The following is a 24,914-nucleotide window of genomic DNA, read 5'->3' as shown; positions in this document are numbered from 1 at the left end:
CCGCGAGCTGGTCCCCGGGCACGACGGCGGCTCCCAAGCTCTCCTGCTCCAACCCCGCGGAGTGCTCGAGTCTGGAGGAGCAGCAGACGGTGGTGGGCGCTTGCGCCGCCTCCATCTCCTTCGTCCTGCCCGCCCGACCCCCGACGCTCACTTCCCCGGCGTCGTCGCCGTCGTCCACAACCACAACCACCGCCACCGCGCCCCCACCCTATCCCCATCGCTGCAGGGCCCCACCTTCTCCCAATCCCCTCACCCTTCTCTCCCGTGGCCAGTGGATTCGCCCCTCACGGGATCGATTCCTCCGAGCCAGCAGTCTGCAGGGCCGGACGGGAGCGGCACGGCCCCCATCGGTGCGTCGGTGACGACGATCCTGCGGGTCGAGGCTGACCCCCAACGGCGCTGGTGCTGCGTCAAGCCGGCGTGTGCTTCTGCTCGCGGGACAACGTTGTTAAAGTGGCGTTATCCCTTGTTATTTTGTAAAATCAGTGGTGTGCGGTGGTGTTAAGAAGACTCAGGGATATGATTAGTATTGGGTTTTGAAATGTATCTGGAAGGTCATCCCTTTGATCTTCTGGTCATATAAGGGTGAGGTGTAATGGTTAGTCATCAACCCTTTGATCTTCTGGTACGTAGAAACTGTCAAACTGCAGCATTTGGCAAAGGTTTGTAGAGGGAATATTGACAATACTAATATCTCTTTAGGTTTTAAGCAACCCATGGCTTATTCATCACGGCAAAACTATCTATAGAACTAAAAAATGATGCGGACAATTGAAAAATCAAAAAGTCATGGATATCTTCATCTTCTTGGTCTACGCATTTATTATTGTGGCATTTAGATGCTTATTTCGTTGGTATTCCATACTTCACTTTGCACTATCACTTGATAGTTGATACTACTATATACCACGAAAAATGCATCCCCATTTTCCTTTTCAGCAATGTTTAATGTTTGTATCTTAATCCTTTTTATGTCTTTTTTAGAAGACACATGCAATATGTTTGACCATAATGAAACCTGGTCAAGGCCATCCTCTATTCACGGCAAAGTGCTCACTTACCTTTCACTTCCATTGTATATCTGCAAATGTTAGGCATGGACAACCCAAATAATTTGATTATGAGTATATTCTGGTTTCTTCTGCTTTGGATGAAATTATGATTTTATAGGCCCAAATAATTTTACTTCGGGATTCTCAGCTATCCAATCACCCATAAACTTCGAGGTGGGATTTCTCTTAATTTCGTTTTAGAGGTGTACTTATTTAGAGCATTTATGTCTTCATCTCACATCATGCCTACAAGAAGTGAGTTTCTCTTAATTTCATGAGAGTAAACAACAGATGATTGAATACATGGTTGAGTATGGTTGTAATCAAGCAGCTGTAGTTTACGTATGAAGATGCAATTTTTCTTTTCATGTACGAGAACGAACACCAGTAGAACTGGCATGTCTCTTTCATGAGATGTTTATATGTTATGTTCCTTTCCACTAACATGAAATTAATTGTCTTGTCCTAATTAATTTGTACCAGGAATTTCAGCTAGAACATAGAAGTCATTAAACCTTGAGGAAAGAATTGTGTGTGTTGCAACTGGATAATATGTGCGAGCCAGATGTATCGTCATGTGACCAACTTGAATTGTTTTTACTGTTGTTGCATATGTGAAATGAAATTTATTCTTCTACTATGTGCTAGCCTGCAATACATGATATGCACACGTGTCACCATTGGTTCATGTTGTACTATGTGATCTGCATTTAAATAATGTGCTATGCCTTTTTAGATAGATTGTCTGAATCATATCTCAGTTATGATTATCTGTTGTCTATGCATCATTACTAGATATTTTGTACTAAACTGATCTGAGCAAATGTTTTGTGTGGGAGGCCGACCTCCACGACGTGCTCCTCTTCCTCTACATCCAATCCTACAAGCGCCTTGTGCCAAGGCCTCGATTCCATCCATTTGCTCCCGTGTAGCACGCTGGCTCGCCACGGTTTATCAAGGAGCAAAGCACCCCAGCCATCTCTCTCTCTCTCTCTGATGTCAACCTCGGTTGCCTTTTATTTTCAGATCTGCAATGGCCTGAAGAATGAGGCAATCCTTGGAAGCAGCACGTACATGTGATCCCCCCTCTCACTTTGATTCCAAGGTTGTTTCTCTCCATATTCCATTCCTCTCACAATTTGTTTCTTTTCCTGGGTTTTTACTTTATCATGTGCGTGCTATGCTTCTGACAAAATATCTAATTCTGTTGCTTTTCATGTCTATGTAAGCATTATGTTCTCCTTTGTTTAATTTCATTATTGCTATGCAAAGAGAAATCAAGGATTACTTTTCTTGGTACATATGCAGTGTATTTATGTTTTGGGTGGTAACAGTTCAGTTAGAGGTGATATGCATCGACATAGATGGTTGAAGGCTATACATTAGTTGGATAGATAGATTGAACAATACACTTGTTACGCCATCATCGATGAATTAAGAGAAGAATAGATGGTGCGTTTGGCAAAATATCCAATAGTCAGCATTGGTGTTTAGTGGGTTTTAAGCATTTCTGGCAGCCCTATTCCTACCTTATTCTTTCATTTATATCTTGTATTTATAGGTCAAGCTTGTGCTTAGTTTGCTTGAATGTAACTTGCTTCCTTTCTGTTGAGGAAGACAATGGCTCTCAGTTGCCATGTTCAGACTGTTGGGGAACGTTGCAGAAAACAAAAAATTTCCTACTCGTTTCACCAAGATCATCTAGGAGTTCAACTAGCAACGAGCTATCGGATGCATCTACATACCTTTGTAGATCGCGCACGGAAGCGTTCAAAAGAACGGTGATGATGTAGTCGTACTCGACGTGATCCAAATCACCGATGACCAGCGCCGAACGGACGGCACCTCCGCGTTCAACACACGTACGGGACGGGAGACGTCTCCTCCTTCTTGATCCAGCAAGGGAGAAGGAGAGGTTGATGAAGATCCAGCAGCACGACCGCGTGGTGGTGGATGCAGGGCGTCACAGTAGCAGGGCTTCGCCTATACTACGAAAAGGAGACGTAACGGGGAGAGAGGGAGGCGCCAGGGGCTGGGTATGAAGTCCCTACTCTCCCCCACTATATATAGGGGTGCCATGGGGGGGGCGCCGGCCCTAGTAGATGAGATCTACTAGGGGGGGGCGGCAGCCTAGGGTGGGGGGCTTGCCCCCCAAGCAAGGGGGTGCCCCCTCTAGGGTTTCCCCCAACCCTAGCCGCATGGGCCCTTGGGGGGGTGGCGCCCCAGCCCACTTTGGGCTGGGTTCCCTCCCACTTCAGCCCATGGGGCCCCCCCGGGATAGGTGGCCCCACCCGGTGGACCCCCGGGACCCTTCCGGTGGTCCCGGTACAATACCGGTGACCCCGAAACTTGTCCCGATGGCCGAAACAACACTTCCTATATATAATTCTTTACCTCCGGACCATTCCGGAACTCCTCGTGACGTCCGAGATCTCATCCGGGACCCCGAACAATATTCGGGTTACTGCATATACATATCTTCACAACCCTAGCGTCACCGAACCTTAAGTGTGTAGACCCTACGGGTTCGGGAGACAAGCAGACATGACCGAGACGACTCTCCGGTCAATAACCAACAGCGGGATCTGGATACCCATGTTGGCTCCCACATGCTCCACGATGATCTCATCGGATGAACCACGATGTCGAGGATTCAATTAACCCCGTATCCCGTATGCAATTCCCTTTGTCAATCGATATGTTACTTGCCCGAGATTCGATCGTCGGTATCCCAATACCTCGTTCAATCTCGTTACGCAAGTCACTTTACTCGTACCAACAGACACCGGAGATACCCGTAGTCTACCTTTATAGTCACCCAGTTACGTTGTGACGTTTGGTATACCCAAAGCACTCCTACGGTATCCGGGAGTTACACGATCTCATGGTCTAAGGAAAAGATACTTGACATTGGAAAAACTCTAGCAAACGAACTATACGATCTTGTGCTATGTTTAGGATTGGGATTGGGTCTTGTCCATCACATCATTCTCCTAATGATGTGATCTCGTTATCAATGACATCCAATGTCCATAGTCAGGAAACCATGACTATCTGTTGATCAACGAGCTAGTCAACTAGAGGCTTACTAGGGACATGTTGGTGTCTATTATTCACACATGTATTACGATTTCCGGATAACACAATTATAGCATGAATAAAGACAATTATCATGAATAAGGAAATATAATAATAATGCTTTTATTATTGCCTCTAGGGCATATTTCCAACAGTCTCCCACTTGCACTAGAGTCAATAATCTAGTTACATTGTGATGAATCGAACACCCGTGGAATTCTGGTGTTGATCATGTTTGCTCTAGGGAGAGGTTTAGTCAACGGATCTGCTACATTCAGGTCCGTATGTACTTTACAAATCTCTATGTCTCCATCTTGAACATTTTCACGAATGGAGTTGAAGCGACGCTTGATGTGCCTTGTCTTCTTGTGAAACCTGGGCTCCTTGGCAAGTGCAATAGCTCCAGTGTTGTCACAGAAAAGTTTGATTGGCCCCGACGCATTGGGTATGACTCCTAGGTCGGTGATGAACTCCTTCACCCATATTGCTTCATGTGTTGCCTCCGAGGCTGCCATGTACTCCGCTTCACATGTAGATCCCGCCACGACGCTCTGCTTGCAACTGCACCAGCTTACTGCCCCACCATTCAAAATATACACGTATCCGGTCTGTGACTTAGAGTCATCCAGATCTGTGTCGAAGCTAGCGTCGACGTAACCCTTTACGACGAGCTCTTCGTCACCTCCATAAACGAGAAACATTTCCTTAGTCCTTTTTAGGTACTTCAGGATATTCTTGACCGCTGTCCAGTGTTCCTTGCCGGGATTACTTTGGTACCTTCCTACCAAACTTACGGCAAGGTTTACATCAGGTCTGGTACACAGCATGGCATACATAATAGACCCTATGGCCGAGGCATAGGGGATGACACTCATCTCTTCTATATCTTCTGCCGTGGTCGGACATTGAGCTGAGCTCAATTTCATACCTTGTAACACAGGCAAGAACCCCTTCTTAGATTGATCCATATTGAACTTCTTCAATATCTTATCAAGGTATGTGCTTTGTGAAAGACCTATGAGGCGTCTCGATCTATCTCTATAGATTTTGATGCCTAATATATAAGCAGCTTCTCCAAGGTCCTTCATTGAAAAACTCTTATTCAAGTAGGCCTTGATGCTGTCCAAGAGTTCTACATCATTTCCCATCAATAGTATGTCATCTACATATAATATGAGAAATGCTACAGAGCTCCCACTCACTTTCTTGTAAACGCAGGCTTCTCCATAAGTCTGCGTAAACCCAAACGCTTTGATCATCTCATCAAAGCGAATGTTCCAACTCTGAGATGCTTGCACCAGCCCATAAATCAAGCGTTGGAGCTTGCACACCTTGTCAGCATTCTTAGGATCGACAAAATCTTCCGGCTGCATCATACAATTCTTCCTTAAGGAAACCATTAAGGAATGCCGTTTTGACGTCCATTTGCCATATCTCATAATCGTAGAATGCGGCAATTGCTAACATGATTCAGACGGACTTCAGCTTCGCTACCGGTGAGAAAGTCTCATCATAGTCAACCCCTTGAACTTGTCGATAACCCTTGAACTTGCCGAGCTTTATAGATGGTCACATTACCATCCGCGTCTGTCTTCTTCTTAAACATCCATTTATTTTCTATGGCTCGCCGTTCAATGGGCAAGTTAGTCAAAGTCCATACTTCGTTTTCATACATGGATCCTATCTCGGATTTCATGGCTTCTAGCCATTTGTCGGAATCCGGGCCCGCCATCGCTTCTTCATAGTTCGAAGGTTCACCGTTGTCTAACAACATGATTTCCAAGACAGGGTTGCCGTACCACTCTGGTGCGGAACGTGTCCTTGTAGACCTTCGAATTTCAGTAGGAGCTTGATCAGAAGTATCTTGATCATTATCATTAACTTCCTCTCTAGTCGGTGCTGGCACCTCAGGAACATTTTCTTGAGTTGCGCCATTTTTCGGTTCAAGAGGTAACACTTCATCAAGCTCTACTTTCCTCCCACTTACTTCTTTCGCGAGAAACTCTTTCTCCAGAAAGAACCCATTCTTAGCAACAAAGATCTTGCCTTCGGATCTGAGGTAGAAGGTGTACCCAATAGTTTCTTTTGGGTATCCTATGAAGACGCATTTTTCCGACTTGGGTTCGAGCTTTTCAGGTTGAAGTTTCTTGACATAAGCATCGCATCCCCAAACTTTTAGAAACGACAGCTTAGGTTTCTTCCCAAACCATAATTCATACGGTGTCGTCTCAACGGATTTCGACGGAGCCCTATTTAAAGTGAATGCGGCAGTCTCTAAAGCATAGCCCCAAAAGGATAGCGGTAAATCGGTAAGAGACATCATAGATCGCACCATATCTAATAGAGTGCGATTACGACGTTCGGACACACCATTACGCTGAGGTGTTCCAGGCGGCGTGAGTTGTGAAACTATTCCACATTTTCTTAAGTGTGTGCCAAATTCGTGACTCAAGTATTCTCCTCCACGATCTGATCGTAGAAACTTGATTTTCCTGTCACATTGATTTTCAACCTCACTCTGAAATTCCTTGAACTTTTCAAAGGTTTCAGACTTGTGTTTCATTAAGTAGATATATCCATATCTACTCAAGTCATCAGTGAGGGTGAGAACATAACGATAGCCACCGCGAGCCTCAACACTCATTGGACCGCATACATCAGTATGTATGATTTCCAATAAGTTGGTTGCTCGCTCCATTGTTCCTGAGAATGGAGTCTTGGTCATCTTACCCATGAGGCATGGTTCGCACGTGTCAAATGATTCATAATCAAGAGACTCTAAAAGTCCATCTGTATGGAGCTTCTTCATGCGTTTGACACCTATGTGACCAAGGCGGCAGTGCCACAAGTATGTGGTACTATCATTATCAACTTTACATATTTTGGTACTCACACTATGAATATGTGTAGCAATGCGCTCGAGATTCATTAAGAATAAACCATTCACCATAGGAGCATGACCATAAAACATATCTCTCATATAAATGGAACAACCATTATTCTCAGATTTAAATGAGTAGCCATCTCGAATTAAACGAGATCCCGATACAATGTTCATGCTCAAAGCTGGCACTAAATAACAGTTATTGAGGTTTAAAACTAATCCCGTAGGTAAATGTAGAGGCAGCGTGCCGACGGCGATCACATCAACCTTGGAACCATTCCCGACGCGCATCGTCACCTCGTCCTTCGCCAGTCTCCGTTTATTCCGCAGCTCCTGCTGTGAGTTACAAATATGAGCAACGGCACCGGTATCAAATACCCAGGAGTCACTACGAGTACTGGTTAGGTACACATCAATTACATGTATATCACATATACCTTTTGTTTTGCCGGCCTTCTTGTCCGCTAAGTATTTAGGGCAGTTCCGCTTCCAGTGACCGCTTCCCTTGCAATAAAAGCACTCAGTCTCGGGCTTGGGTCCATTCTTTGGCTTCTTCCCGGCAGCTTGCTTGCCGGGCGCGGCAACCTCCTTGCCGTCCTTCTTGAAGTTCTTTTTACCCTTGCCTTTCTTGAACTTAGTGGTTTTATTGACCATCAACACTTGATGTTCCTTCTTGACTTCTACCTCCGCTGATTTCAGCATTGAGAACAACTCAGGAATGGTCTTTTGCATCCCCTGCATGTTGAAGTTCATCATGAAGCTCTTGTAGCTTGGTGGAAGCGACTGGAAGATTCTGTCAATGACCGCATCATCCGGGAGATTAACTCCCAGCTGAGACAAGCGGTTATGTAACCCAGACATAGTGAGTATGTGCTCACTGACAGAACTATTTTCCTCCATCTTACAGCTAAAGAACTTATCGGAGACTTCATATCTCTCGATCCGGGCATGATCTTGAAAAACCATTTTCAGCTCTTCGAACATCTCATATGCTCCATGTCTCTCAAAACGATTTTGGAGCCCCGGCTCTAAGCTGTAAAGCATGCCGCACTGAACGAGGGAGTAGTCGTCAACACGTGTCTGCCAAGCATTCATAACGTCTTGGTTCTGTGGGACGGGTGCTTCACCTAGCGGTGCTTGTAGGACATAATCTTTCTTGGCAGCTATGAGGATGATCCTCAGGTTCCGGACCCAGTCCATATAGTTGCTGCCATCGTCTTTTAGCTTGGTTTTCTCTAGGAACGCGTTGAAGTTGAGGACTACGTTGGCCATTTGATCTACAAGACATATTGTAAAATATTTTAGACTAAGTTCATGATAATTAAGTTCATCTAATCAAATTATTAATGAACTCCCACTTAGATTAGACATCCCTCTAGTCATCTAAGTATTACATGATCCGAGTTAACTAGACCGTGTCCGATCATCACGTGAGACGGACTAGTCAACGTCGGTGAACATCTTCATGTTGATCGTATCTTCTATACGACTCATGCTCGACCTTTCGGTCTTCTGTGTTCCGAGGCCATGTCTGTACATGCTAGGCTCGTCAAGTTAACCCTAAGTATTTTGCATGTGTTCCGAGGCCATGTCTGTACATGCTATGCTCGTCAACACCCGTTGTATGTGAACGTAAGGATCCATCACACCCGATCATCACGGCGTGCTTAGAAACGACGAACTGTAGCAACGGTGCACAGTTAGGGGAGAACACTTCTTGAAATTGTATGAGGGATCATCTTATTTACTACCGTCGTTCTAAGTAAACAAGATGCAAAACATGATAAACATCACATGCAATCAACTAATAAATGTGACATGATATGGCCAATATCACATAGCTCCTTTGATCTCCATCTTGGGGCTCCATGATCATCTTGTCACCGGCTTGACACCATGATCTCCATCATCATGATCTCCATCATCGTGTCTCCATGAAGTTGCTCGCCAACTATTACTTCTACTACTATGGCTAACGCGTTTAGCAATAAAGTAAAGTAATTTACATGGCGTTTCTCAATGACACGCAGGTCATATAAAAGAATAAAGACAACTCCTATGGCTCCTTCCGGTTGTCATACTCATCGACATGCAAGTCGTGATTCCTATTACAATAGCATGAACATCTCATACATCACATATAGATCATTCATCATTCATCACAACTTTGGCCATATCATATCACAAACCACTTGCTGCAAAAACAAGTTAGACGTCCTCTAATTGTTGTTGCAAGTTTTACGTGGCTGAATTAGGGTTCTAGCAAGAACGTCTTCTTACCTACGTTTAAGCCACAACGTGATTTTTCAACTTCTATTTACCCTTCATAAGGACCCTGTTCATCAATTCCACTCCAACTAAAGTGGGAGAGACAGACACCCGCCAGCCACCTTATGCAACTAGTGCATGTTAGTCGGTGGAACCGGTCTCACGTAAGCGTACGTGTAAGGTTGGTCCGGGCCGCTTCATCCCACAATGCCGCTGAAGCAAGAAAAGACTAGTAACGGCAAGAAAGTTGACAAATCTACGCCCACAACTAATTGTGTTCTACTCGCGCAAGAAGAACTACGCATAGACCTAGCTCATGATGCCACTGTTGGGGAACGTTGCAGAAAACAAAAATTTTCCTACTCGTTTCACCAAGATCATCTAGGAGTTCAACTAGCAACGAGCTATCGGATGCATCTACATACCTTTGTAGATCGCGCACGGAAGCGTTCAAAAGAACGGTGATGATGTAGTCGTACTCGACGTGATCCAAATCACCGATGACCAGCGCCGAACGGACGGCACCTCCGCGTTCAACACACGTACGGGACGGGAGACGTCTCCTCCTTCTTGATCCATCAAGGGAGAAGGAGAGGTTGATGAAGATCCAGCAGCACGACGGCGTGGTGGTGGATGCAGGGCGTCACAGTAGCAGGGCTTCGCCTATACTACGAAAAGGAGACGTAACGGGGAGAGAGGGAGGCGCCAGGGGCTGGGTATGAAGTCCCTCCTCTCCCCCACTATATATAGGGGTGCCATGGGGGGGGGGGGCGCCGGCCCTAGTAGATGAGATCTACTAGGGGGGGGCGGCGGCCTAGGGTGGGGGGCTTGCCCCCCAAGCAAGGGGGCGCCCCCTCTAGGGTTTCCCCCAACCCTAGCCGCATGGGCCCTTGGGGGGGTGGCGCCCCAGCCCACTTTGGGCTGGGTTCCCTCCCACTTCAGCCCATGGGCCCCCCCGGGATAGGTGGCCCCACCCGGTGGACCCCCGGGACCCTTCCGGTGGTCCCGGTACAATACCGGTGACCCCGAAACTTGTCCCGATGGCCGAAACAGCACTTCCTATATATAATTCTTTACCTCCGGACCATTCCGGAACTCCTCGTGACATCCGGGATCTCATCCGGGACCCCGAATAATATTCGGGTTACTGCATATACATATCTTCACAACCCTAGCGTCACCGAACCTTAAGTGTGTAGACCCTACGGGTTCGGGAGACAAGCAGACATGACCGAGACGACTCTCCGGTCAATAACCAACAGCGGGATCTGGATACCCATGTTGGCTCCCACATGCTCCACAATGATCTCATCGGATGAACCACGATGTCGAGGATTCAATTAACCCCGTATGCAATTCCCTTTGTCAATCGATATGTTACTTGCCCGAGATTCGATCGTCGGTATCCCAATACCTCGTTCAATCTCGTTACGGCAAGTCACTTTACTCGTGCCGTAATGCATGATCCCGTGACCAGACACTTGGTCACTTTGAGCTCATTATGATGATGCATTACCGAGTGGGCCCAGTGATACCTCTCCGTCATACGGAGTGACAAATCCCAGTCTTGATCCATGTCACCCAACAGACACTTTCGGAGATACCCGTAGTCTACCTTTATAGTCACCCAGTTACGTTGTGACGTTTGGCATTCCCAAAGCACTCCTACGGTATCCGGGAGTTACAGGATCTCATGGTCTAAGGAAAAGATACTTTGACATTGGAAAACTCTAGCAAATGAACTATACGATCTTGTGCTATGTTTAGGATTGGGTCTTGTCCATCACATCATTCTCCTAATGATGTGATCTCGTTATCAATGACATCCAATGTCCATAGTCAGGAAACCATGACTATCTGTTGATCAATGAGCTAGTCAACTAGAGGCTTACTAGGGACATGTTGGTGTCTATTATTCACACATGTATTACGATTTCCGGATAACACAATTATAGCATGAATAAAGACAGTTATCATGAATAAGGAAATATAATAATAATGCTTTTATTATTGCCTCTAGGGCATATTTCCAACACAGACTTAATCGCTTGAATCAGTTGGATAATGGACATGTTGTCGGAGAAAGGCAGGGTTTGAGAGATCTGGAAGAGCTTGAGAGTTTATATGGCCAGAAGAAGGCCAATAGTGCATAGGGGGTTATTTGTACCATAAAAAAGTAATATGCCTTGGTTCAGTTTACACATTTGAACTCACGCCTTTTAAAGAATAACATTTGTGGTTGAAAATTGATTACTTGAGAAGTTGAGAACCTGAAAATGTTTGTCTGTAATGCATCTATTTGTGTGTCAGACACTTCTCCTTTTCTCACAGAACACAACCTTGTATGTTTTTGGCACATATTTTCAAATGCTCGCGCTAGATCCGATAGTATGTATCCATAATTTGTTTTCAGTTTTTGTTCTAATTTATTCCCATAAAGAGTATCAACGTGCTCTAATTTATAGCGAGATTTAGTCCAGTATTACTAATCATAGGTGTGTTTTTATGCAGGTTATGTTGCTGATGGTAGGTGTCACTCTGGATTGCAGAAAACATGATAAGAGCATGGAGATGGATTGCTGCATATATATGCTGCCCACACTACCATTTTCTTGATCATGTGTGTAGACTTGAACTACTCGTTTCATATATCCTTAATTCTTTTTCCTTTTAATCTCCATATGACATAGAAGGTTCTGGTTGCTCTATTAACATGATCAGATTTTTGTGTGTGTTTTGCAGAAAACATGATAAGAGCATGGATGGTTTGCTGCAAAGTCATGTTGTTGTTGCGGGATCATGCCGGCCCTCCCTTGTGCTAGCCAGCCATCAGGAGCGACTGCGTTTGGTTCGTGCAGACGCGGCTGTGGCTCGCTGTGGTGCTCCTCTCATGTCGCCTCTTCTTCCTCGCGGGCTTCTTTGGCTCCCTCCTCTTCACCCAGGTAACATGGTGGGCCCACGTCACCCCTGTCTCGCAAGTTCGTTTCGTCGCGCGTGGGCTTTTGATCTGGGGTCGCTCTATCGGTTGTTCCATGGCAGGATACGCAGGGGGAGGAGGACATGGAGCGGCCACTGCCAAGGGAACGGCTGCTCTATTTACCCTTATTGTCGGTTTCACTTGCCTAGCCTAGGTATGCTGAGATAATCATTATGTGAGGTGATCTATCCATTTTCAGAGTTCCCTCATTAGTATCCCTCATTGTTAATTGCTATGCTTAATTGGATACTCTGTGTTGTGTTGTTTTCCTTTTTTTGACCCAAATAAACCACCCCATTACCATATTTTACACTAATGCCATATTTAATCATTGACATAACTTTGGAGGTTTAGTTTAGTTAAAAAGATGATGCCATGTGACTGGAAAGTATATATGTTCAAATTATAATTTAAATGGATACAGTGATTGGCAATAGATAAATCATATTAGCCTTGCATTGCAGATTATTTCCTTTTTGTGGTTGGCATGAATGACTTTTGTACTCAACGGTTTAAGCAGTTGCTCTTTGAAATATAATTTTTCTATGTAAAATATTGTGAACTATAAAACGTCTTATATTATAGGACAGCTGCATCGCATATTTTTTACTGTTGGCAAATGAATTATTTATGTATAGTTACTGCCAGATTATCAGAATAATAAATCTATCACTCGCTCTAATTATTTGTAATTCTGGGTTAGGCTTTTCTTATCTAAACTACTTGATGTGACAAAATATCTTAAACAAGCTCTGTGATTTGTATGCTCTCTTATATTATCAAAGATGATTGCACTTATATGATATGTTTGATAGTTCCTATATACTCCAAAAAAAATAGCTGATGTTCCGCTCCCTACAGGCCTGCACTCGCGTCACGCCTTTTCCTCTCCCTGCCGCCTCGCCTCTCTCCCTGCCTGCTCGTTGCCCCGGTCGTCTCTGATGGTGCTCCTAGATGTGCTATACATCACCTCCTCACCTCCTTGGCCACTTCGGTGCCCATGGCTTTCGTGCTCGTCGACGGGACGGTGCAAGGCGCAACTCCGACGTGGTTCCTCACTGGTTGGATGGCGTTCAGGCGCAACCCCGGTGCCCTCTGAGTGCTGCCTCAGCTACAACCTCCCTCTGTGAGCTCCATCTTCCCCTGCTCTGCTTCGGCTACTATATGGGACATAGCCAAGGCTATGATGATCAGTTATGGCTGATATAGGCATGCTCTCAAGCAGTCGAGGCACTTATGGGTATTAATTTGGATCCTCCCTCGTTTCTTTGAGCTATTTTGATCACGTTCTTATTTTAGTGGCTCTGTCCTTGGATGGTCATTTCTAATGAGTGATAACCAGGGCAGTTAAACCCTCGTAAGAACATATTGATCCGGTGATCCATCCAGAAATCCAGAAATAAGTCCATCCAGAAATAAGAATATAAGCTCCTCAGGCCGCTCCTTGGCGATTTGGGATTCCTGGCCGTCGGATCTGGTTGCTTGATGGATCTTGGGCCGTCAGATCAACCCCTGTAACGACCTCGTCCGTCGGATAAAAAAAAGTTATTGCTGGAATGAATAGTTACTCCCAAAATGAGATATCTCGTGCCACCGCGTTTGAATCACGTGCCACATCGGTCGGAAGCCATTCTTGCTAGGGCGATGATGATTAGCCGTGGGTATCAAGTTGGGTCCTCCCTCTTGTCTCTAGAATCCTTTTTGATCATGTGATACTTATTGTTCTGTCCTTGGATGGTCATTCTTGTTGAGTGATAACCAGGGCAGCTCCACTGTATAAACAGATTAATCTGGTGACAAGAGATGGCAGGGGTAGATTATATGATCGAGGAAAGGCAAATCTGATCCCACTATGCATTGAACCCTGAACCCTTTTTATTTGTATTTAAAGGTGTTGCTTATTTATGCTCCAGTGTTTATAGCCGTCTTATGTGAATATTTCTTCTCTCTCATACCTTTATTGCATATAAGTTGTTCTTGACTTTTATTGTTTGTTGTTGGTCCTTGATTTCATCTGGTTAAGAGTAAGAAAGTTGTCAGTTCAATGGCTTGTTTTAATTTGTTGATAAACCAGCAGAAACCACAGTGTCATGTTTCTAATAACAACATCTTTAGGCTGGTTAATGTTTGTATTGGAGCCCACTACCTTTTATTTCGCTTGTTTCTTACCATCTTCCTTGCTTCTCTGGCTGTTTCACGGTTGGGACAGTGGCGTGGCGTTGGGGCTGTCTTTCGGGCCGGCTGGAGAGGGAGCACACCGAGTGGGCTTCTAAGATGGCTGAGGTGATTATTTGCTCCCTTGTTTGTCTTTTCCTTTGTGATGTGTACGTGCTCATCAAGGGCTTTGTTGTTTTTTAGGGATTTGTCTAGGATTTCCTGGTTAGTCCATTCTGATTTTGGTCTGCTCATACTCTTGGCTTCCGGACCATGGTGCTCAAGGTGGTCTGGCTGTCGCCGCCACCCCTGCTCGACGATGCTGCACCCCTACTCGATCACTTAATAAAAATAGCGTATGCAGAAGTGTAAACGAGTCAAACAGATGATCAGTGCCTCAGTCCTTCAGTACTTGAGGTATGTGCTGACTGTATTAATGCTGTTATGTTTTTAGTGGCCAATATTTCTGACGAGTGTATAAACCCACAGTTGACCATGGTCCGCATATGAGTTTAATTGGTGTCTAAGATAATTAGTAGCATGATTTTATAAAGCTCCAGTTCCATGGTTCTGAGCACTTGTGTTTAATTGGAATCACTTGTTATTATAGAACTATGTTGTTGACTATAGTTCCATGTAGCTTGAGTATTTATCTGTACTTGAACTCTACAAGTGTTTTCTTAAGTATACCAGAACCACCTGGCCGAGAATAATTAATTTTGTAACTATTAAGTAAACTGAATTGAGCATTTCTTAGATTTTTTGGTTCAAAGCTTTTATTGTCTCTTTGGTAATATGTTAGAGTTTACTTTTCCTGTGGCATACGTTTATTTTGGAAGTTATTTGCATGTATACTGGCATCCGGTTGTCTACGTGCCCCCTTACAGCTTCTTATTATCTATAAGTGGTGAAAATTATTTTCCTGAGTTTAATTGTATATATCAAGCCGCTTGGTGGAAAGACTTCCTATTGTATCTTGACATGTGAATTGAATGATGTGGTTATATTAACATCGCTCTTTGTTTTGTTGTCTACTTCTTTATCTCCCTTTGGATGGGCGCTCATGTCGGCATGGGGCACAGCGGCCGCCGAGGGAGCTGAGCCGGCGGATGTGGAGGCTGCCGAGCGGCGGTGCTCGCGTGAAGGAGGAATATGATGATGCATGGAGTGGCGTGGGGTACCAACCATCTCCATCGAGTGGCGGTACTCGCGTGAAGGATGAGTTCGTGTTAGTCCCCCTATCCCGATCTGGATTTTATGGATCTTTCAAAAAAAGTTCTTGTTAGGGATTTGAGTTTTTTTCATTTAACATGCTCTCATGTAGGGTAGTATAGCACTCTCTCGGCTGTGGCTGCACATTAAACTCGCCAGTCAAGGAGCTCCAGCAAGCAGGTCCGCCTACTCTCCTTTCCCGTGAGCTCCTGCAACTACACAAATCATCTTCCTGGTATTTTCTCACTTTTGATTCACAGACTATGTATTGTAGTTAGTTCTGGTGATTATCAATTGATCTAAGACCACTGTACGTGCATATCTCAGACTTGAGAAGAATGCACATAGCCTTGCTGAGAACATAATATTGTTTCGATGATTATCTTGTTTGTGCGCTTGTTTTGATAAAACACAGGGGTTATAGAGGAATTGAAACATGTTACATTGAAATCAGAGAGCATGTCATTGTTTCTTAATTCTGTTAATCGTGGTTGTCACTGTATACCTTGAGATTCAGGTAGAAGCAATAGAATCCAGGAAAAAAATACCTACCTGCATGTGTTCCCTAGAGAGTTTGTTTTCTTCATATATATGACCATCTCTGTTCTGGATATCACACTCGACGACCTCTCTTCATGGCACAAAACTGAAACTACGCCATGAATATATTTATTCAGTGAAATAGCTGATTCCAATCACTCATCAACTAGCTTTGTTTTAATCACAGCAATAAGTCATGATATCTTGAAATTGCCTGATTGGTGATTATACATTTTATATGATGTTTTTCACCTGCAAGCTCTGCACTTCTTTCCTTTCAGCTTTATCTCTCTTGCTTCATTTCATGAATATATTCCTCTTCTCATTCCATCATTCAGTCTGTTTGTAACAAAATCCTCATTCAGTCTGTTTTTTTAAATGCTTGGCACATCCTAAACAAAATCCTGATTAAACGATAGGCTTGGCATATCTTTTTTATCACTATGGTTGCTTTTGTCCGCAACTGATTTCTCTGATTCCTCCATGTTGTAATGCAATTGTTTTGGGCAATTCCCCAAGGCCTTATGTTTTATGTTATTGGGAACTGCAGGACACCCAACGAGTGTTTAGGATCCCACACACGGCAGTTCTTGGCATGCTCCTGAAACACCTTGGACTATCACTGGCTCAGTATGAACGCGTTGTTCATGAGGACGGCAAGGCCCATGTTGTAAATTGTCTGTAAGCGACGTGTTGCCGTATCTTCTATGCCTAAAACGTCTGTAAGCGACGTGTTGTCGTATCTTCTATGCCTAAACGTCTACGTTATGCCTAAAACTTAAAGTTATCTATGCATAGTTATAAATTGTCTTTAAGCGACGTGTTGTCGTATCTTCTGTGCCTAAGATATTTGGTGCTAACCTATCGTGAAACATGCTTTCTATGTTCATGCATTGTTAAGTAGCTTCTTCTTATGTGCATGCAAACGTTTGGACCGGCACCCTCGCGCCACGGCGCGATCCCGATCTAGTTGCAATGGTGGAAGGACTACAAGGAGGACATCGCGGAGAGGAAGAGGATGTTCCGTGTTGCGTCCTCTACTTTTCGAGGTGACACTCCGATGAGTAGTTGTGGTGATGATGGTGTGTACGACTCCACCGGTGCCGATGGAGATGCTTGATGGAGCCCGCTTGTGGTCTAGGAGATAGCGCCGAGGTGCAACTTTTTGATGATGGTGCCGATGAGAGGAGGAAGATGATGATTTTGTGATGTAAACTATTAAACCATGCATCAATGATTGTCATTTGGTAGTTTGTTTGAAAGTTGATTGTGTTCTTGTTGTCATAAATTGTGAGATGTCAAATGATAGATTTAAAGGTTGGGGTTGAGGCAAAAACTAGAACCCTTAAATCTAATCCTTAAAGCAGTTTAAGGGTGGGGTTTGAGAGTTCTACTATTTGCCCCTGTTTTTCAATCCTTAAAAGTGTTAAAAAATGACACTTCTCAACCCTTAAAACTGCTTTAAGGATTTGAAGGTTTGACAGTTCTACTAGTAATGCTTTTAGAACACCAAGGCCGTCGTGCCGAACGAAGAAGGGCACCCATGTGCACACATAACCAAGCCAGGGACCCGAGGGGGGCACCTGGTGCACCTTCTGAGGACCAAGTAGTGCATTGTCATCAAGACTCTTTTTAAGAAGTTCAAGCCACGAGAAAAATAATGCACTAGTACCCGGTCGTGAAACCGCAGCACATATCGCCCTTTCAACTTGACTCGGCATATAGAGGATTAACCAAACGCATCAAGATCTGTCTGTGGCGGGTCCATGGATCAGGGAGATTAAGCAGATGCTTGCCTCCAGAATGGGCTGTAAAGTTTCGTGGGTTAGTAGATTTGAAAATGTTGCTGCACATAGATTAGCAAAAGTTGGGGTTTAAGTTGTGTAATATCTAGTTTGGTGCTCCCACAGGCTGTATCTTAGATGTAATATCGGATGGCATTCCGAGCTTTGTTTCTTGAATAAAGCGATGGCAGCAATTCTAAAAAAACAACTTGACTCGGCATATAAACTGAAAACGCGAAATGGATAAGGGCGTGTGTCATGGTTCTCTATTAACAGTGCGACATAGGATAACTGGTGGAATGGAAAGGGGTGTAATTTGTTTTCTTGCAAAAGAGAGAAACAAAATAAAAGAAAGAGCATTGCCTTCTCTTGGCTAAGAGATGGTCTCTTAGGGGGAAAGATATGACATTTGCCTGCATTGTATGCAGTGCCTTTTCTTATTCACACGTATTGTAGTTTAATAGTCCCATAATTTAAGGATCTCATGGCATGAAATGCTACATGTAATAAGTAAAAAAACTGAAAATGATAAGTACCTGACGTCAGGTAAGAGTACATGGCAAATCGAACATTTTCAATGGAAAATCTAGTGACGCGAAGATGGCAAGTTAGTCGACACATACGGCATTTTTCTGTCAAAAAATAAACTGAAAGCACGAAGTTGCCGTCCTCGCGTCACTAAACTTGCCATAAAAAACGTTCGATTTGCCATTTGCTCGTGCCTTACATTCGGCCTTATCAGATTCCAAAAAAGATGTTAATGCATGTAATGCTAAGATTGTGGAACATTTTCTATTGCCTTTCCTAGATCACATGAAATGCATAAGAAAAAGGCTCTCACATGCTCAAAGTGCATTTATTAAAAAAATATGCATCCATGACATCTTCATGTAAGTGCGCAATCTCGCGAGACCCTTCCATAGTAGGAAAACCCCGGCGTTGCTCTTCAAACTTGAAATCAAAAAATCCTTTGACTCGGTGCGTTGGGACTTCCTCCTCGATCTACTTCGACACCTTGGTTTCCCGCCTCGCTTCAGAGGTTGGGTTTCGGCCCTGCTGTCCTCGGCTTACTCTCGTGTTCTGCTCAATGGCGTGCCTGGCGATCCCATCAAACTAGGTCGGGGTTGAGGCAGGGGGACCCTCTATCCCCCCTGTTATTTGTGCTTGCCATCGACCCGTTGCACGACATACTGGCAAAGAGCACGGCTCAAGGAAATATACATCCCCTTGGAGGAAATGCTATGCATATCCGAGCTTCGCTTTACGCGCATGACGCTGCGGTTTTTCTTGCGCCTATTATGGAGGACGTCCAGTTTTTCACTGACACTCTCAAGCACTTTGGGGATGTCACTGGCCTTGTCACAAATTGTTCCAAAAGTTTTGTCGCCCCAATCCGTTGGAAAAATGTTGATCTTCCAGACATCCTCCAATCCTTCCCGGCCAAGCTTTCATCCTTTCCGATGAAATACCTTGGGTTGCCTTTATCTGTCAAGAGGTTGAAGAGAATTCACTACCAGCCCCTCGAGGACAAGATGCGGATCAGCTCACCCCTTGGGTGGGGTGGCCAAACTGTAACCTTTGTCCCCTATGTAAGCAGGCTCAGGAGTCAGCGGCCCACCTTCTATTCCAATGCAGATACACTATGAGAGTTTGGCGCATGATCAAATATTGGTTGGGTCTCCATGATGTGCATTCTAGTGATTGGAGCCAAAATGCTACCAAGAAGACACAATCGCGAAGACCACTTGCTTCCTTGATGCTTCTTGTCTCTTGGGAGTTGTGGAATGAGAGGAATGCGCGGATCTTTCGTAATACTGTTGTCCTGGTTGAAGTCATTGTTGCTAGGATTAAAGAGGAGGCGTCGCTTTGGAGCATGGCAGGGACGAGGCACTTGAGTAACATAATGTCGCGAGAGTGATTGTTGTAATTCGGTCATGGGTCTTAACCTCTTAAACTTCTCTCTTAATCAATGAAAATGGCAAATCTTTTGCCGCGTTTCAAAAAAAAAGCTCCTTATCAACCACCATACAATTTTCATTTTTCGATGGATCAGCCACAATAATAATTAAATGTCCTAAGAAAAACATTAATTGCCACATTGGTGAATGGTGACTCTTTCAATATTACACAAGAAATCTCAAGTGCAAACAAAATTAAAGCAGTAAACAAGCATTGATGATCCCGTTGAGGCCGGTAGAGAGATATGAATACAGAACCGGTCGAAATCACGAAGTATAGCACGAATGCATGCGCGGTCATGCACGGTTGATCAGACGGGGCGCGCGAGCATTTCATGTCCTTTGGGAGGCAGCTCAGGCAGGGCCTGCTCGTTCGGCGTGTGCGGTCCATGGCCCTGAGCCGGAGGAGGAGAAGCGGCGGGCATCTGCGTGTCCGGCGCGTGCGCACGGTAGCCTTGTGCAGGAAGAGGGGGCAACTGCCCGTTCGGCGTTCCATAGCCTTGTGCCGGAGAAGCCACAGGAACAGGAACATGGGGGAGCTTCGCGTTCGGCGCTTGGCCGTACCCCTGCCCCTGGGGAGAAGCCTGCTGCGGGAACTGTGGCTGTGCCGTCGGGATCTCGGCGGCGGCCGGCATCTGCTCGCCTTCCTTTGGGGGCGCGGCGGTGGCGTTGGCAGTAGCGGGAGCGGCTGGCTGCGTGCTGAGCATGATGTAGGAGGTGAGGCCGAGGGCAGTGGCGACGAGCGTGAGCACGGCGCCGCCGGCGAAGATGCCGTCCTTGAGGACGTAGCACCCACCGTACCCTGACGAGTACCGCGTCCCAGTGTCGTTCCACTTGGCGCCTTCCACCAGCAGCCCGAAGGCGACCACCGCCGCGATCCTGCATGCACGTTTTAGTCAGCAGACAGCGGTTCGTCACCCACGCGCGGGCGTGCTCTGCTCCGGCGAGCTCGCGCTTGTTGGTTGACGATGGATCGATCACTCACCATGAGAAGACGGCGCAGACGATGCCAATGACCCGGTTGGTCTCGGAGGGGATGGCGCGGGACTTGCAGCAGCCGCAGCAGCCGCCGACGACCGCGAAGATGATCTGGCCTATGATGAGGAAGATGGCCGCGCAGACCCCGAGCCCCAGCGCGGGGTTATGCGGGTACAGGCACACACCTCGATACTGGTACACGGTCCAAGCCTGCGAGATGTATATCAACAGAGAGCAAGAAGAACACACACATCGGCATGTACAAACGCGCGCACATACAGACACACGCCAACAATCCAAGAATCCAAAATCTGTAGTTCTAAACCACGGTTGAACAAAGCACACAGAGACATGTACAGCACTAAGCAAGGAGATGGAAGTAGTGGGTACTAGCTTACAGTGAGCTTCGTGCCCTCGGCTGAGAACCCGAGGATGGCGCTCAGCACCCCGAGAGAACCGATGATCGACGACACGATGATCATCCGCCGATCCATTTTCATGGCCGCTGCTCTCGATCCAATCTCGACCTCTTTCGAGTTGTAGCCGGTTGACGTGCACCCTTGTTTATATAGAGAGAGCTCGGCATGTATGTGTGGTGGCGCTGGTTGACGTGGTTCCGTTCGTGCAAGCCTATATGTCACTACGAAGGGGAAAATTTCTGTGGCGACCTTTCATCATTACGTTTTTTATGTGTGGGAATAATTAAGAAAGTTAATGGTCTTAGAAAAACCTACCTCTTGTAGGGAGTTGACATGTTAAACAGCTTCGTCGTGACCACCTTGTACGAAGTTGTAGGATATTTTTTAGACGACGAAAATAAGGTAGGATATGGGCCTTTTTTTTTTACCAAGAAATACCTTGGTGCTCCTGGGTACTCGCGCTGCGCCAAATAATTTAGTAAATTCAAAAGAAATCAAAAAGTCCGAAACTTTTTTGAAATAAAAATGCGATCAAGTATTGTACCCGCAATAAAAGTTTGGCCACGGAATGATTCCCATTGACATCACGGCAAAAAAATCTATGACGACAATATAGAATGAATAGTACTTGTATATAGCGGGGTTTTTCGAGGAAATTTTTTGTTTTTGTCACTCTAAATTTTGCCAATTTTCCTTATGTCATTCTAGATTTTGACATTTCACTTTTGCCACTCTTAGTTTTTGAGAATTATCACAATTGACATTCCCATAGCAAAAGCAAAATTTTCAGAATGGCAATTATGATACATTTCAAAAGCTAAGAGTGGCAAAAATAAAATAAAATCCTTCTTCTTTTGCCACGGAATGGCAATTGTGATAATTGTCAAAAGCTAAGAGTGGCAAAAGTGAAATGTCAAAATCTAGAATGGCATAAGAAAAATTGGCAAAATCTAGAGTGGCAAAAATAAAAAAAATCATTTTTTCGAATCATTTGATCCAGGATACAATGAGAGTTGTACCCCGATGGATCTTTTTATACGAGTGCAATACTTGATCAGTTGATTCCCAAATAATTTCGGAATGTTTTGACCTTTTTTTGAATTTCTAACTTTTTTGCATATATATAGGGTGCACGTACACCGGGAGCACCAAATTCGCGTCCCCTTTTTTACGCCCTTACCAGCATTTACCCCGGGCGACGGCAACAAGGCAAGCTTTTGCAAACCAGCTTGGCAAATGGGCATAGGTTGAAGGACTTGCGCCTTCAATTTTTTGCCATTACAAAGCGGAAGAATTGGTCCGTACAAAAATGCTCTCAGAATCATGCTTGGGTATACCTAATCAACATCACGAATTGACTTATGATGCAACACATTCAAGATTTCACTACTATTTCTACTTGATTAAACCTGAAATACCTTTTGGATCCAGATTTTTTAAAAATTCAGAAACCATATTGTGAAGTATCAAAAAAATTCTTAAAAATACCCACATACCTCAGGGATGTTTGCTAGATTTCTGTAAATTTACATGATGAAATGTGTTTTCTGTGTACCTATCACCAAAATGTATTTCATCATTACAATTTGCAGGAACGTAGTACACATCACTATGAACATGCTTATTTTTCAGAAAAAAAAATTAAACTTCAAAAAAACCATTCGTGATATTTTAAAAAACTAGCCTATGAGCAAGAAATCCACACTCTCACTTTCTCTATTTCATCTGGACTTCCGCTGCCCTACGGGCATCGCTGGCCACATTGAGTTGTCTTGGTGCCTTGCGTTAGTAGCTTGCCATTCTCCTCCAGCTACAACACATTGCTTCGTCCTTCTCTAGGTACTCGACATTGTGCCATCGCCACTCTTCCTGGTCATTGCCACTGTAATGAACGTGATATGAGTTATGGCCGTCGCGCATGTGCTGCTTATGCCCGACATCGCTGCCTCCGCCACGCTTTGAATGGATTCCTAAGAACAACTCTAGCAGACCCCGCAAAACACCCCGACTCATAAAATAACCGTTAAATTGCGGGCCGGGGTCAGAAAATCTGCACGGTTAGACCCTGAAAGAACATTTCCCTACTTTATGTTTTGGATGATGATGATAACCCTTTATGATCTAATCGTGTCCTATATGTTTCAGGTTCTCGATGTTTAGGCTTACATCGGATTGCTATTGCCTCTCGTAGGAAAAGATCGAAAACATGTCCTTTACGTTTTTTTATCTTTGGACGTAGGGTACCCGTATTATCAAGAGGGAATCCTCATTAGGAAGCTTTGGCGGAATCAGTTCACGTACACTTTCCTCACCCCCTCTTTGTCTTCCTCGGTTATGAGAGAGAGAGAGTTCCCCCTGTCCTTCCTTCTTGTTTCTGCTCTTCCCAGCGGTTGTACCGCTCCCTGGAGCGGTTGTGCCGCTGAACCTTGACGCTCTCCAGTTTTGACCGAGCGGTTGTACCGCTGCCTCCGGGCGGTGGTACCGCCACCTTGCTCAACAAAGGCTAGGACGGTGGTTCCGACCATGCACCGCTCAAGTACCGCTCAAGATTATGTTTTGATGCGGTTCTCGGGCGGTGGTGGCCCGGTTGATCCGGTCGATCCTCGTTGACCGGTACCACCGGTGGTCTGAGCGGTTCTTCCACTCAGAACTTCGCCGTCCAAGAGCTTAGGGCCATGCGGTTGTTCCGGTCTTGCACCGCTCAAGTACCGGTCTCGTCTCTGTTTCGAAGCGGTAGTTGTGCGGTGGCTGGGCGGTTGGTCCGGTCGTTCTCTTAACCGGTGCCACCGCCTAGTGGTCCGGTTGTACCGCCTGATAGGGTTCTACAGCTACACCGTGAGTCCCGGTTGTACCGGGACAAGGACCGGTTGTACCGCTGCGGGGCTGAAAACGCAGCAACGGCTGGATTTTTAGGGTTGGTATTTAAGAGAGCTTCTCCCACCTACCACTCTCACCTTTGACCTCTCTCACTCCACCATTAATGCACTTCAAGCTCTCTTGCCCGATCTCTCTCTCTAGCCACTCAAACTTATTGATTTGCTAGGGATTGAAGGAGGAGACCTAAATCTACACTTCCACCAAAGGATATTTGCTTCCCCCATACTTTCTTGTGTGGATTTTGTTACTCTTGGGTGTTTGAGAACCCTAGACGGTTGAGGTCACCTCGGAGCCATATTCCATTGTGGTAAAGCTTCGTGGTTTTGTTGGGAGCCTCCAATTAAGTTGTGGAGAGAGCCTCAACCTTGTTTGTAAAGGTTTGGTCGTCGCCTTCAAGGGCACCAATAGTGGAATCACGGCATCTCACATTGTGTGAGGGCGTGAGGAGAATACGGTGGCCCTAGTGGCTTCTTGGGGAGCATTGTGCCTCCACACCGCTCCAACGGAGACGTACTTCCTCTCAAAGGGAAGGAATTTCGGCAACACATCCTCGTCTCCACCGTCTCCACTCTTGTTTATCTCGTGCCTTTATTTGAGCAAGCTTAGTTGTTTCATATCTCTTGCTTGCTTGTGTTCCTATCCTTGTTGCATCATATAGGTTGCTCACCTAGTTGCATATCTAGACAACCTACTTTTATGCAAAGTTTAAATTGTTAAAGAAAAGCTAAAAATT

At 45.2% G+C, this 24,914-nt stretch overlaps 1 protein-coding gene across 1 annotated transcript; it reads right to left on the bottom strand.

The window, feature by feature from the left end:
- Positions 1 to 19,946: 19,946 nt before the first annotated feature.
- LOC125535583 lies at positions 19,947 to 21,411 on the bottom strand. Its single transcript, XM_048698656.1, has 3 exons — positions 21,284 to 21,411; positions 20,893 to 21,095; positions 19,947 to 20,786 (listed from the first exon to the last, which is right to left on the bottom strand). The coding sequence occupies exons 1-3, from the start codon at positions 21,383 to 21,385 to the stop codon at positions 20,219 to 20,221; spliced, it is 873 nt and encodes a 290-aa protein (XP_048554613.1). The 5' UTR covers positions 21,386 to 21,411; the 3' UTR covers positions 19,947 to 20,218.
- Positions 21,412 to 24,914: the final 3,503 nt, after the last annotated feature.

The sequence above is a fragment of the Triticum urartu genome, chromosome 1, assembly GCF_003073215.2.
Source record: "Triticum urartu cultivar G1812 chromosome 1, Tu2.1, whole genome shotgun sequence".
Lineage (NCBI taxonomy): Eukaryota > Viridiplantae > Streptophyta > Magnoliopsida > Poales > Poaceae > Triticum > Triticum urartu.
The sequence above is the reverse complement of the archived record's forward strand: the minus strand, read 5'-3'. Positions and strand labels throughout refer to the sequence as shown.